This window comes from Microplitis mediator, chromosome 7 (assembly GCF_029852145.1).
Source record: "Microplitis mediator isolate UGA2020A chromosome 7, iyMicMedi2.1, whole genome shotgun sequence".
In the NCBI taxonomy this organism is placed as follows: Eukaryota; Metazoa; Arthropoda; class Insecta; order Hymenoptera; family Braconidae; genus Microplitis; species Microplitis mediator.
In genome coordinates this window covers 23,186,122-23,198,430 of record NC_079975.1, presented here as the reverse complement: position 1 = coordinate 23,198,430, position 12,309 = coordinate 23,186,122, and the positions used below count along the sequence as shown (strand labels likewise).

Sequence of the window (12,309 nt, the reverse complement as noted above, 5' to 3'; positions counted from 1 at the left end):
CGTCGATTATTGTCATTGGTCATTATTGTACAGGTAGTGAAACCTAAATGATATATAGATTCATTTGTCATACATTTAATAATCGTATTATATTTAATAATAATAATAAAAAATACTTAAGTGAATTAACATCAGCGATTTTAAAAAAAACGATGGCTACAGTAGAAAAAAAACCGTTTTATCGTTTACCTGAAAATATTCGTCCTCGTCATTACGAAATAACCCTAGTTCCAGATATTGATAAGTTTACTTTCCAAGGAAGTCAATCTGTTGAAATAGAGGTAAATTATTATCATCATTATCATTTTATGTTGCAACCTTCAAATATTTAATTGCTGGTTTTATATTCAAATTTGAATAATTACAGGTGAAAGAAACAACTGATAAAATAATATTGAACTCATTGGATATTGAAATAAGCAGCGTTACATTCAAAAATGACAAAGGAACGAGTCTCAAAGCGGCAAAAATAGACCTGCTGCCAGAAGATGAAACTGCTGTTTTAACGTTTCCTGAAAAACTTCCGGTTGGAAAAACTGGTTGTTTGAATTTTGATTTTGTCGGACAGATAAATGATAAAATGAAGGGATTGTATCGCAGCAAATATCATGGGTGAGATAAAATGATTATTATCTTGATAAGTAATCAGTGCAAAACCCAAGTAATTTTTTTTTTAGTTTATTTCAGTGGCAGACATAAAACAATTTATAAACTTTAAATAATGAAATTTAAAAAAATGCGCGTACTGATTTTTCATTTATCTGAATGCGCATTTTTTAATTTTTATTATAACTAAAAAAATTTGTTACAAAAACGTTCATAGTAAACTTCAAAAATTGAGACAATTTTGATACTGAAGTTAGCCGACGTCCAATAATTTTTGGATTTTTTTTTAAACTAAACTATTAAAAAAAAAATATTTTAAAAAATTCCACCTGTAGTTTATTGAATTTTTTACATGTGCATATTTTTATACTTATTTTTTTTTTAAATTAAGTCGTTGAAACCAAAATTCGATAATTTTTAACTGTCTGCTAACTTCAGGATCATCAATTTTGAATTTAAGTTTAATATTTTTGGAACTTTGAAAAAATTAGTCAGTGAAAAATTTGTTACTGCGGTAGGCTTTTCTAAGTGTTTTTTTTTTTGAGCAAAAATGATTTGATTTGACAATTTTTTGGTTTTGAAAAAGAAAGGAATTAATTAGGAATTATGAATGATCCTGAAGTTAACAGACAGTTAAAAATTTTCGGATTTTTTTTTAAACAAATAAATTACAAAAAAGTAAAAAATAAAAATATGCACTTGTAGAGAATTTAAAAAACTACAGGTGCAAAATTTAATTTTATAAAAAAAATATCTCTTATAATTTTTTTTAGGACTAATGAAAAAGCCATAATTTCAAAATTAAGATTTTCGTAATTAACACAAATTGAATCACTCATTATGAATCTTAATTTTGGAATCACGGTGAAAATATTGGTTGTATCAAAAAATCTTAAGAGAGAATTTTTTTATAAAATTAAATTTCCCACAACTTTTGTTTGAAAACTTTTATGATAAAATCAATATTTTCGCCGTAATATCAAACATTAGAACCATTCATTTCAAAATTAAGGCAAAAATCTTGTCCCTAATTATGACTCTTACCAGAATTATTCAGGTATGAGACAATAAAAAATAAAAATGATTTCAAAATATTTATGAACATTTTTTGATTTATTAAAACTTTTTAGGAACGTCAGTTTTTTTTACTCTGTTCAAAAAGATTCCAAAAAATAAGTAATTAGAACTAATTATGAACTTATTGTCAATTCAAATCATTTTTGCTTAAAAAATTTCAAAAAAAAAATTATAAACCCACAAGAAAAGTCCACAGTAGTTGATAATTTTTCACACTTTTGATTATTTAAGTTCCAAAAATGTCAAACTCAAAGTTCAGAATTATCTCAATTTTGAAAGTTCACTATGAACGTTTTTGAAACAAATTTTTTTACACGAGTACTCACATTTTATTTATTTATTCAAAATTTAAAAAATTCCCACTTGTCAGTTATATTCACACTCATTTGCTTATTATTATTTTAACGATTAATAGTTTAATTTAAACTACAGTAAAGTCTAACTTCCAACTATTGCCTCAAACAAAAGTATGTCAGATATTATTTATTTATTTATTATATTTAATAATAATAATAATAATAATAATAATTCGTAACTTGCAGTTCCTCCGCGACTCCGTTTACTAGTAAATTTATTAAATATATTTTTAATTCATTTATTTAATCATTTAGTCTGGGATCCCATGTAAAATAAATTTTACAAAAAATCCAAAATCGTAAACTTCAAAATTTGATCATTTTTGGAACTGAAACCATTAAATTTTTATCTGAGTACTTTCCAGATTTTTTTAAGTAAAAATTCTCCTTAAAAATTTTCATGGTTTGAACAAAAGTTAAAAAAAAAAAATTATCACCAAATTTGAACATTTTTTTACTTTTCATAAAAACTTTTCACGAACAAGATCCAGATTGAAAATTTTTTTTTAGTTACAAAAATCATCAACTCAAGGTTCAGATTTATCTAAAATTTTGAAGTTCACTGAACTTTTTTGTAGTGAAATTTTTTTACCCTGGATTTATTAAAAATTAATTTATACCCCAAATATTATTATTCTTCTGACAAACTCAATTTTTATTTTTTTCAAAATATTTCCCCGTCACACTAAGAAAAATATTTCGTAAATTCCAGCAAAAATTTTTTGAATAAAATTTAATTCATTTACTGCAAGTAAATTTAAAAAATAAGAGACGATTGTGTATAAGATTAAAAAAAAACATTTAAAAGAAATGAATATAAAAAAAAAAAACTAGACTATTATTATCACTTTATTGAGTCTTAATTTTAGCGGGAAAAGTAATGAATCAGCTGCCGTGACTTATCTATGTCCGACTTCAGCACGTAGAGTATTTCCTTGTTGGGATGAGCCAAAAATAAAATCAACATTTAGCTTGAAAATAGTTGTTCCATTATCTAAAAGACTAGTCGCATTATCTAACATGGTAAGATATATGATTAATAACAGAAAAAATTAATTGTAAATTACAGAGCTGACGGGAGTGTTAAATATGCAGCGGTGACGCAATTCGAAGCGACAGATGCGAGACGTTGCTTTCCCTGCTGGGATGAGCCGTCAGTTAAATCCACGTTCGGTATTACACTTCAAATACCAGCTGGTTACACGGCCCTTTCGAACATGGTAAACAACGTTCCGTAATCTGGATTTTAATTACTATTTAATAATTACAGTCGAACTTCATTAACTCGGATTCCAATATCACGAAACTTCTCCTCAATCGACTCCCACTACGAGCTTCGCTCTTTCCTACCCGATGCTATAAATTTTTATGTGTCAAGGACACACTTCCAAAAGTTTCAGCAGGGTAAGAAAAATCGCCTGTTTAAATTCAAGCTTTTAATATCAACATCGAGTACTTCCTGATTGCAATTTTCTATTTCCTGTTTAAATAACATGGAAATTTTTTTTAAATTTTGGAACTTAACTCATCAACGAATAAGTATACAAAAAAAATCGATAGACATTTTTTGTAGAGAATTTAATGCTCTACAAAAAAAGTCTCTTATCATTTTTTGATAAATTCAATATTTCAAAAGTTATTTGAGGTCGAAGTTGAATTTACGGAATTTTTACTATTTTTCGACTTTTCTGGTGAAACTGTCAGAGTTATCACAAAATTTTATAGGACATTTTTTGTAGACCGTTTAATTTCCAACAAATTATCCCCTGTGAGTTTTTCAAAATTCTTTAATGTTTTTTAGTTATTTGCATTAGAATCAAAATCAGCCATAATACGACTTTTGGAACTGATTGATTTTTGAGTGCGAATAAGTAAAGAGTATTCAGGAATTTTGAAAAGTTTGTAGAGGATAATTTGTTGGAAATAAAACGACCTACAAAAAAGATCCTGTGACATTTTGTGATAATTCTGTCAGTTTCACCAGAAAAGTCGAAAAATAGTAAAAATTCCGTAAATTCAACTTTGACCTCAAATAACTTTTGAAATATTGAATTTATCAAAAAATGATAAGATACTTTTTTTGTAGAGCATTAAATTCTCTACAAAAAATGTCAATTAATTTTTTTTGTATACTTATTCGTTGATGAGTTATAAGATTCCCAAATTAGAAAGTACTTGATGTTGGTATCAAAAGCCCGCGATTTTTCTTACCCTGCTGAAATTTTGAAAAGTGTGCTTGCGTTTCCTTTTTTATGCAGAAAGGGCATCCGTTGCCTTGGAAACCCCAAGAAATTTCCACTCCGGACCAACTTCGAGTTAATGGAGTTCGACTGTAGGATAATAAAAAATAAAATAAACGTTTTAAAAAAATTGTTATAGCCAGTAGAAAAAGTCGAGAAAAAGGGCGAGCTAGAGATTTTGAAGTTCGAAAAAACCCCAGTGATGTCAACGTACCTCGTAGCAGTCGTTATCGGGGAGTTTGATTACTTGGAAGACAAAACCGTTGACGGAACTGTCGTAAGAGTTTACACTCCGAAATCAAAACAAGAACAAGGACGATTTGCCTTAGAAGTAGCGACCAAAGTACTGCCATACTACAATAAATACTTTGGAATATCTTACCCACTACCAAAAATGGACCTCATCGCCATCGCTGATTTTTCCGCGGGAGCCATGGAAAATTGGGGCCTAGTTACTTACAGAGAGACTTGTCTGCTAGTCGACCCCCAGAACACATCAGCAGCCTCAAAGCAGTGGATTGCTCTGGTGGTGGGACACGAGTTGGCCCATCAATGGTTCGGGAACTTGGTGACCATGGAATGGTGGACCCACTTGTGGCTCAACGAAGGCTACGCCTCATTCGTCGAGTTTCTTTGCGTCGCTCACTTGTTCCCCGAGTACGACATCTGGACTCAGTTCGTCACCGACACTCACATCAAAGCCCTAGAGCTTGACGGTCTCAAGAACAGTCACCCGATTGAAGTACCCGTCGGCCATCCCACGGAAATAGACGAAATTTTCGACGACATTTCTTACAACAAAGGCGCCAGTGTCATTCGCATGCTGCACTCCTACATCGGCGACGAAGATTTCCGCAAGGGTATGAATCTTTACCTCAAACGTCACAGTTACGCGAACGCAGAGACGGAAGATCTCTGGGCGGCCTTGGAAGAAATGAGCAACAAACCAGTCGGCGATGTCATGTCGACCTGGACAAAGCAACAAGGATTTCCTGTTATAAAAGTTGAGCAACGTCAGCAAGGCAACGACAGAGTACTAGTTTTATCTCAGGAAAAATTCCTCGCTGATGGTTCTGTTGATAAAGAAGATTATCTATGGATGATCCCATTGAGTGTCAGTACATCAAAGTCACCGAATGATGTTGCGCTTACGACAGTAATGAGTGAAAAAAATAAAGAAATAATAATAAAAGATGTACCGGAAGGATCATGGGTTAAAATAAATCCCGGTACAATTGGATTTTACCGCACGCGTTATGATTCCCAAGCGCTTTCTTTACTTATGCCGGCAATTAAAGACCGGACATTACCGCCACTAGATCGACTCGGACTTTTTGATGATCTCTTCGCAATGGTCCAGGCCGGTCATACATCAACTGTTGATGTACTTAAATGTATGCAAGCGTTTCAGTATGAAGATAATTATACTGTGTGGTGCAGCATCGTCAGTAGTTTAGGAAAAATAGGAATTTTATTGGGTCATCTTGATATCTACGATAATTTCAAAGCCTACGGCCGGTCATTATTGAAGGACATCACCAAGAAATTAGGGTGGGAGCCTAAAGAAAATGAAAGTCACCTGGACAATTTGCTGAGGTCACTCGTCTTGGGTAGAATGGCTGTGCTTAAAGACACGGAAATTATCGAAGAAGCCAAGAGACGATTCGATCTTCACGTCACGAAGAAGTCAATCCTGGCTGCTGATCTCAGGACTCCCGTTTACCGCGCGGTACTTTCTGTTGGTGACGTCAATACTTACGAGACGATGCTCAAGTTGTACGACGAAGCTGATTTGCATGAAGAGAAGGACAGAATACTAAGAGCACTGGGAACAATTCAGGATGAAAAGCTGCTGTCAAAAGTTCTTGACTTTTCAATGAGTGACAAAGTACGTGCTCAGGATACTGTATTTGCTATAATGTCTGTTGCTATGAACTCAAAAGGACGTGATTTAGCTTGGGAGTTTTTCAAAAATAATTGGAAGCCGCTGATGAATCGCTACGACGGTGGGTTTTTGTTATCGAGGCTCGTTAAACATACAACTGAAAATTTTGTTACCGAAGAACGTGCCATAGAAATAGAGGAATTCTTCAAGAAAAATCCTACACCTGGTTCGGAGAGAACGGTGCAACAGAGCATGGAAAATATTAGACTTAATGCTGCTTGGCTGGCTCGAGATCAAGCTTCTATTGAATCGTTTTTCAAAAATAATTCGTATTAAAAATAAGAAATTTTTTTTTTTTATTTAATTAATTAATTAATTGAAGATTTCATGAGCTCAAAGGTTGTTGTTTCAAATATTTATTAATATCTTTTGTTGATAAATTAAATGTACAAGTATTATATCAGTAATTTATAATAATAACTTTTAATTATTAATTTATAATTTTTTAAAAATATTAATTGTTATTGAAGATATTAATAATTTTTTAGGGGCGTGCGATTAATTCGAATTTACGAATTAGTCGTGTTAAATAGAATCGAATTTTTCGAGAATTTATGAGTAATTCAAAAATTTTATTTTGAGTGATTTAAAATTTTTATATTTTTTTCGATAATTTAATTTTTTCAGAGGTAACTAGAGCTCAGACGAATCTACGGAAATTTTTTTTTACTTTGAAAAATTCTCTATTAAGGACATACTCAGCCCCCCCCCCCCCTTTTAAAAAATTTGAAAATTAATTAGAAAAAAAATTAAAACCTTAATAGAAAAAGGGACAATTTCACCGAGATATAGAATTTTAAAAAAATATTTGCAGTTGATATCAATTGGGAATTAAACGAAATTTGAATAAATTTTGATTTTACTAAATTTGAAAAATTTCGTTCAACTCCCAATTAATATCAACTGCAAGTAATTTTTTTAAAATTTATATCGCAGCCAAATTGTTCTTTTTTCAATTAATAATTAAATTTTTTTTTAATTAATTGATAAAATTTTGATGCTAATGAGAGTTGAAAATTATTCAAAATTCTTAAAAAGTGGGGACACTTTTTGGGTGGCCATAAAAATTGAATATTTGAAACTGATCAGAATTTTCTTGATTCGAATCGAGAAATTTGAAAAGTTAGAATAATTTGAAAATTGAGAATTATTCGATTCGTCCCTATAATTTATTATTATATAGAAACATCAACGATTGGACTCAAAAGAAAAATAATAAAAATTTAAACTTTTTTTTTTTCAAAGAAATATACTTACGTAACATTAAATTTATTTGCACTTATTATAATTAAATAAAGTCAGTTTTGAAACTTTTACATGAAATTTTTTACATAAAAAAAAAACGATTGTAAATTGTTGTGTAATAATTATTAATTTTTATAAAACATTTACTTAATTTAATTCAGTATTGTTTTATATATAACCATCTACTATTATTATCATTATTATTATTTTATTGTTCGTTGAAACATTTATATTTATTTTTACCAGTACTTATAATTTGAGAATAATTAAAGACACCCGATCCAAATGATAAAAATTTTATTTAGGATTTAATTTTTTTTAAATATATGCTAGCTTTTATATAATTGTAAAAAACATTAAGGGGGGAAGCTGGCCTGAGATCCAAAAAAATAGCAAATTTTTGTGATTTTTTTTTTCAGAGTATTTTCATTTTTAAAATTGTCAAAATTTGTGACATTATTTAATATCATTTCAAGAATATTCTGCTAAATTTTTATAAAAAAATATTGAAAAATAAGCCAGTGGCAGTGGGGAGAGACGAGTCACTAAAAAAAAATCTTCATGCCGCGGGCAGGACTCATGACTGCCTCATCTAAAATCAAAAAAACCAAAAAGATTTCTTTAGTACTTATTTTTTAATTAAACAAAAGGAAGAATTTTAGGTAAAAATCAGAGTTTTTTGATCGCGCCTTTACCAAAAATTCAAAAATGAATATTTTGTTTATTCCTTCGTTCAAATCCAACATAAACTTATGTACTAAAGAAATTTTTTTGGTTTTTTGATTGCAGATGAGGCATGAGTTATCCTGCCCGCGGCATGGAGATTTTTTTTAGTGACTCGTCTCTCCCCACTACCACTGGCTTATTTTTCCATATTTTTGTATGAAAATTTAACAGAATATTCTTGAGATGATACTTAATAATGTCACAAATTCTGAGAATTTTAATAACGAAGGTCCTCTGAAAAAAAAATCAAAAATATCCTCTTTTTTTGTATCCCAGACCCTTTTCCCCTTAAATTTATCTCTGTGCTTCTTAGGGAACAATTCAATACTTCAATTAAATGTTTCTTATAATTACAATAAAAACACTAATTATCTAAGCCCTAGTATATATATTTTTTTAACTAATTACTAAATATATATATCTGAAGATGCTGATGCCTGAAACCGTAAAAATATATGATCCTGAATTTAGCAAACATTTAAAAATTTGTGAATTTTTTTTTTTCAACAAATCAATTGCAAAAAAAAAAAACTGAAAATATGTACATGTAGAAAATTTAAAAAACTACAGGTGCAATTTTTTCAAATATTTTTTTTTTATAATTTATCATCTAAAAAAAAAATCGAAAAATTATTAGCCGTCTGCTGACTTCAGTATCATAAAAATATTAACAGTCAATAAATTTTGTATCGATTTGAATCGAGTGTCTTTAATTATTCTTCCATAATAATTAATATTCAACTATTAAAATATATATTTCTAAAAAATAAGACCATTACTAAACCCCAGTAGATATTGATTGATACTCGGTCAGAAACCCAAAACGTTTTTGCGCAAACTCGAGCACTCAACTCACCCGGCCCTTAAATTAAAAAAAAAAAAAAAACTTAAGAAATAAAGGGACAGGTAATTAAAAAAAAGTAATTAAATACATAATTTATTTTTATTTATATTCGAATATTTATTTTATTGTCGCACCATGCGATTCATATTTATTATACTTTTTATAAGCTTTCCTACTCACTCGTCGCTGTTGTGTATTTACAGCATTCTTATTTTTTTTTTTTTACTTTTTTTTTTTCAGTCTTTGTAAATATACATAAAATATCTACGACTAATCGCTGCTTTTAATTATAAAATAATATTGCGAAAACAATAACAATAATAATTAATATATATATATTGTAATAACATCAATTATAATTACTCCATTTAAAATAATATCTACAATACGATTTAATAATAAAATAATAATAATAATAATAATCTAAAACCAAGCCAATAAAAAAAAGTTCATTTTATAAAAAAAAAATGATTAATATTTTTATTTAAATTATTTGTAACAAAAAGTAATTGAATAAAAACAATTGATGTGCCTGAAAAATACATACATTAACATATATATTTATATATATATATAGTACTGGAATACTTTAATTAATTGCGACGAGGTCGTATGAGGAATGCAATAAATTTATATACATTATTTACAATTTTTTTTTTTAAGTTTATCCTGATTATAAATTGGCTGTGGCTCGATACATATATTTAAAATTTTAAAATTAATATATAAATTATAATATAATAATATAGGAAGACATCCAACCAAACGCCGATACAAAAATTATAAAATTTATGTATTAAAACAACATAAAGTTAATTTAAAAAAATGGCGCGCAATTAAAATTTCAAATTTCAAATTTAAAAATTCAAATCCTGCTGACAGCGGATATTTGAATATTTAAACTTTGCGCCATTTGAATATTTAAATAATCGACTTGTTCGATAAAACACATGTAGTTTTTTTTGTTTTTATTAATGATTATTGTTTATAAATTTCAAATGATGAAATATAAATTTTAAATTAAATTGGTCACCGTTCAATCGCAGCGATTGCCGAAACACTTGAAGTGGCAGAATTCAAAAGTGGCTGCAGTGGTTGTCTGATTGTCGATTTATTAATTTGACTATTATTTGAATTATTTGCTGATGACGATGATGTTGTTGTTGATGACATTCTGATATTATTATTTCCACTGTCAGAATTATGAATATTTGTTTCTTCAAGTGTTGTCTGTAAGTCACAGATATACTCGATGACCCTCTGGATAACTTCAAGTTTCGAAAGTTTTCTCTTACGTGGCATGTCGGGAACCAAAGACCTCAATTTAGTGAGATAGGCTGCAACTTCTTCAGCTTCTAAATCACGTCTTGTTCCATTAATACCCAAATTACTGTTAATTATTCCACGTGTCGGAGGTACGCGTCCGCCAATCGGGCTAACGACCATTGCCTTCATTGTAATTAAATTCAAATATTTTTACACAGCGAAATTTATTTTATGTTGGAAAAAATATTTAACTGTTTTTTTAAATTTTTTTCACTTCCGCCAGCGGTAATCGCAATTGTTTTAATGCAAAACTGATAACTGCGCGCACAGTCACAATGACGTTCGTATGGCGCACGTACGTACACTGCCGGTTATATTGATCTTTTATTTAAATATATATACATACATATACATATATATGTGTAAAGTTTTTTTTAATTACCAACAATCAAAAAGTCATTACAGTCTTAGTGATTATGATATCTGATAATTAGTTAATTAATTAATTAATTAACGCACTCCACTTATCGGTAATTGTTCGATCACTTTTTGAATTTTGAATCCAGGAACTTTTACTTTAAAATTTTTGTTTAGATTTTAGGTGAAAAACAAACAATTTTTTGTTAAATTAAAAAAAAATATTTTTTAAATTTTAAATTTTAAATTTAAGTTCGGCGGACAAGGAGTCGACACATTGGATCCAAGTTAACTGGCCTCCGCCCCTCACCTGTCGGGTTTTATATCGGGTCCCCCTCTCCTACTCACCGGGAAGCGATTTATTCCCCTTCTTCGAGAGTTACATTACCAGTACCAGGCGCAATCGCACACTAAACAAAAGACAACGATGCCGATGAGTATAAACGTAAGATGGATTTATTCATTACTTTTATATATATATTATATATATATAATATATGTGTACTGGATAAATAATATAGTTAACTTCATTTTACTGTCATGGTTTTTTTTTCTTGTGGGTGATAAGATATCGCTGGTTAAATAAATTTATTTATTGATACTCCGATCACGAAAAGTTTACTCGTTTTATCAATGAACGAAATTGTTTACTTTTCTGAGAATTGAGATACAAAAATTATCAAGTCTATTTACTGAAGATAAAATTATATTTTTTTAAAAATTTTAAACACTAAATTAAATATTTTTTTAGGTTTTTTATGATTATGGAGTCAGCAGAAAATTAAAGATTTTTGGTTGTTTTTTTTTTTTTTTTTCAATGAATGAAATTAAAAAAAAAAATCTAAAAATATGCACGGGTAGAAAATTTAAAAAACTATAAGTGCAATTTTTTTAAATATTTTTTTTTATAATTTATGGGTTTTGGAAAAATCCAAAAATTAGGCGGCTAATTTCAGATGATTTTGAAGTTAGCAGACTATTATCAATTTTCGAATTTTTTTTTTTATAGTTAAATTTAAAAAAAAAAAAATCTGAAAAAATGCACATGTAGAAAATTAAAAAAACTATAAGTGCAATTTTTTTAAATATTTTTTTTTTATAATTTACGTTTTTTCAAAAATCCGAAATAAATCTGTCATTATTTTTTAAAAAGTTTTCATGTGAAAAAAAAAAATTCAAACAATGTTTCCATTTACTGCGCAAGTCCAACAAGGACAGAATTGTTCGTCCACTTGAAAGAATGGGTAAAAAAAGTGACAGCTCCTTTTAAAAACATGAGCTTTAATTGATAATTTAAAATGGTAATTATTATTATTATACATTATTACACTGTTAGACAATAATGTTATCATATTAATAGTAATTGTCATTTAAAACCATCAATCAATCGTTTGTCTCAAGTTATTTCCGTTAATCTACATAATATATTATATTGAGTCTCAATGCTCACGTGTTAATTTTTTTTTTTTTTTTTTTTTTAAACAAGAAACAAGAGAGTCGCTATCTAGAGCTACGCACAGCTGGCTTACACGCACTTGCGCTCGCAATAACACAACGAGCGTCACCAACTACTATAATTGTGCGCTT

The 12,309-nt window shown here is 28.9% G+C and overlaps 2 protein-coding genes across 3 annotated transcripts; one reads left to right on the top strand and one right to left on the bottom strand.

The window, feature by feature from the left end:
• Positions 1-9,303, top strand: LOC130670834 (puromycin-sensitive aminopeptidase). Of its 2 annotated transcripts, none has more exons than XM_057474399.1 (4): positions 1-281; positions 368-612; positions 2,909-3,062; positions 4,419-9,303. In XM_057474399.1, exons 1-4 carry the CDS (start codon positions 48-50, stop codon positions 6,498-6,500), a joined length of 2,715 nt encoding a protein of 904 aa, XP_057330382.1. In that variant the 5' UTR covers positions 1-47; the 3' UTR covers positions 6,501-9,303. The 2 variants fall into 2 exon arrangements, with proteins under 2 accessions (XP_057330382.1, XP_057330383.1); XM_057474400.1 differs by lacking the exon at positions 2,909-3,062 and adding an exon at positions 3,109-3,259 and having other exon boundaries at positions 5-281.
• LOC130670835 (DNA-binding protein inhibitor ID-3) lies at positions 9,132-11,060 on the bottom strand. The gene has a single exon (XM_057474401.1). The coding sequence runs from the start codon at positions 10,492-10,494 to the stop codon at positions 10,069-10,071; it is 426 nt and encodes a 141-aa protein (XP_057330384.1). The 5' UTR covers positions 10,495-11,060; the 3' UTR covers positions 9,132-10,068.
• Between the last annotated feature and the right edge of the window lie 1,249 nt (positions 11,061-12,309).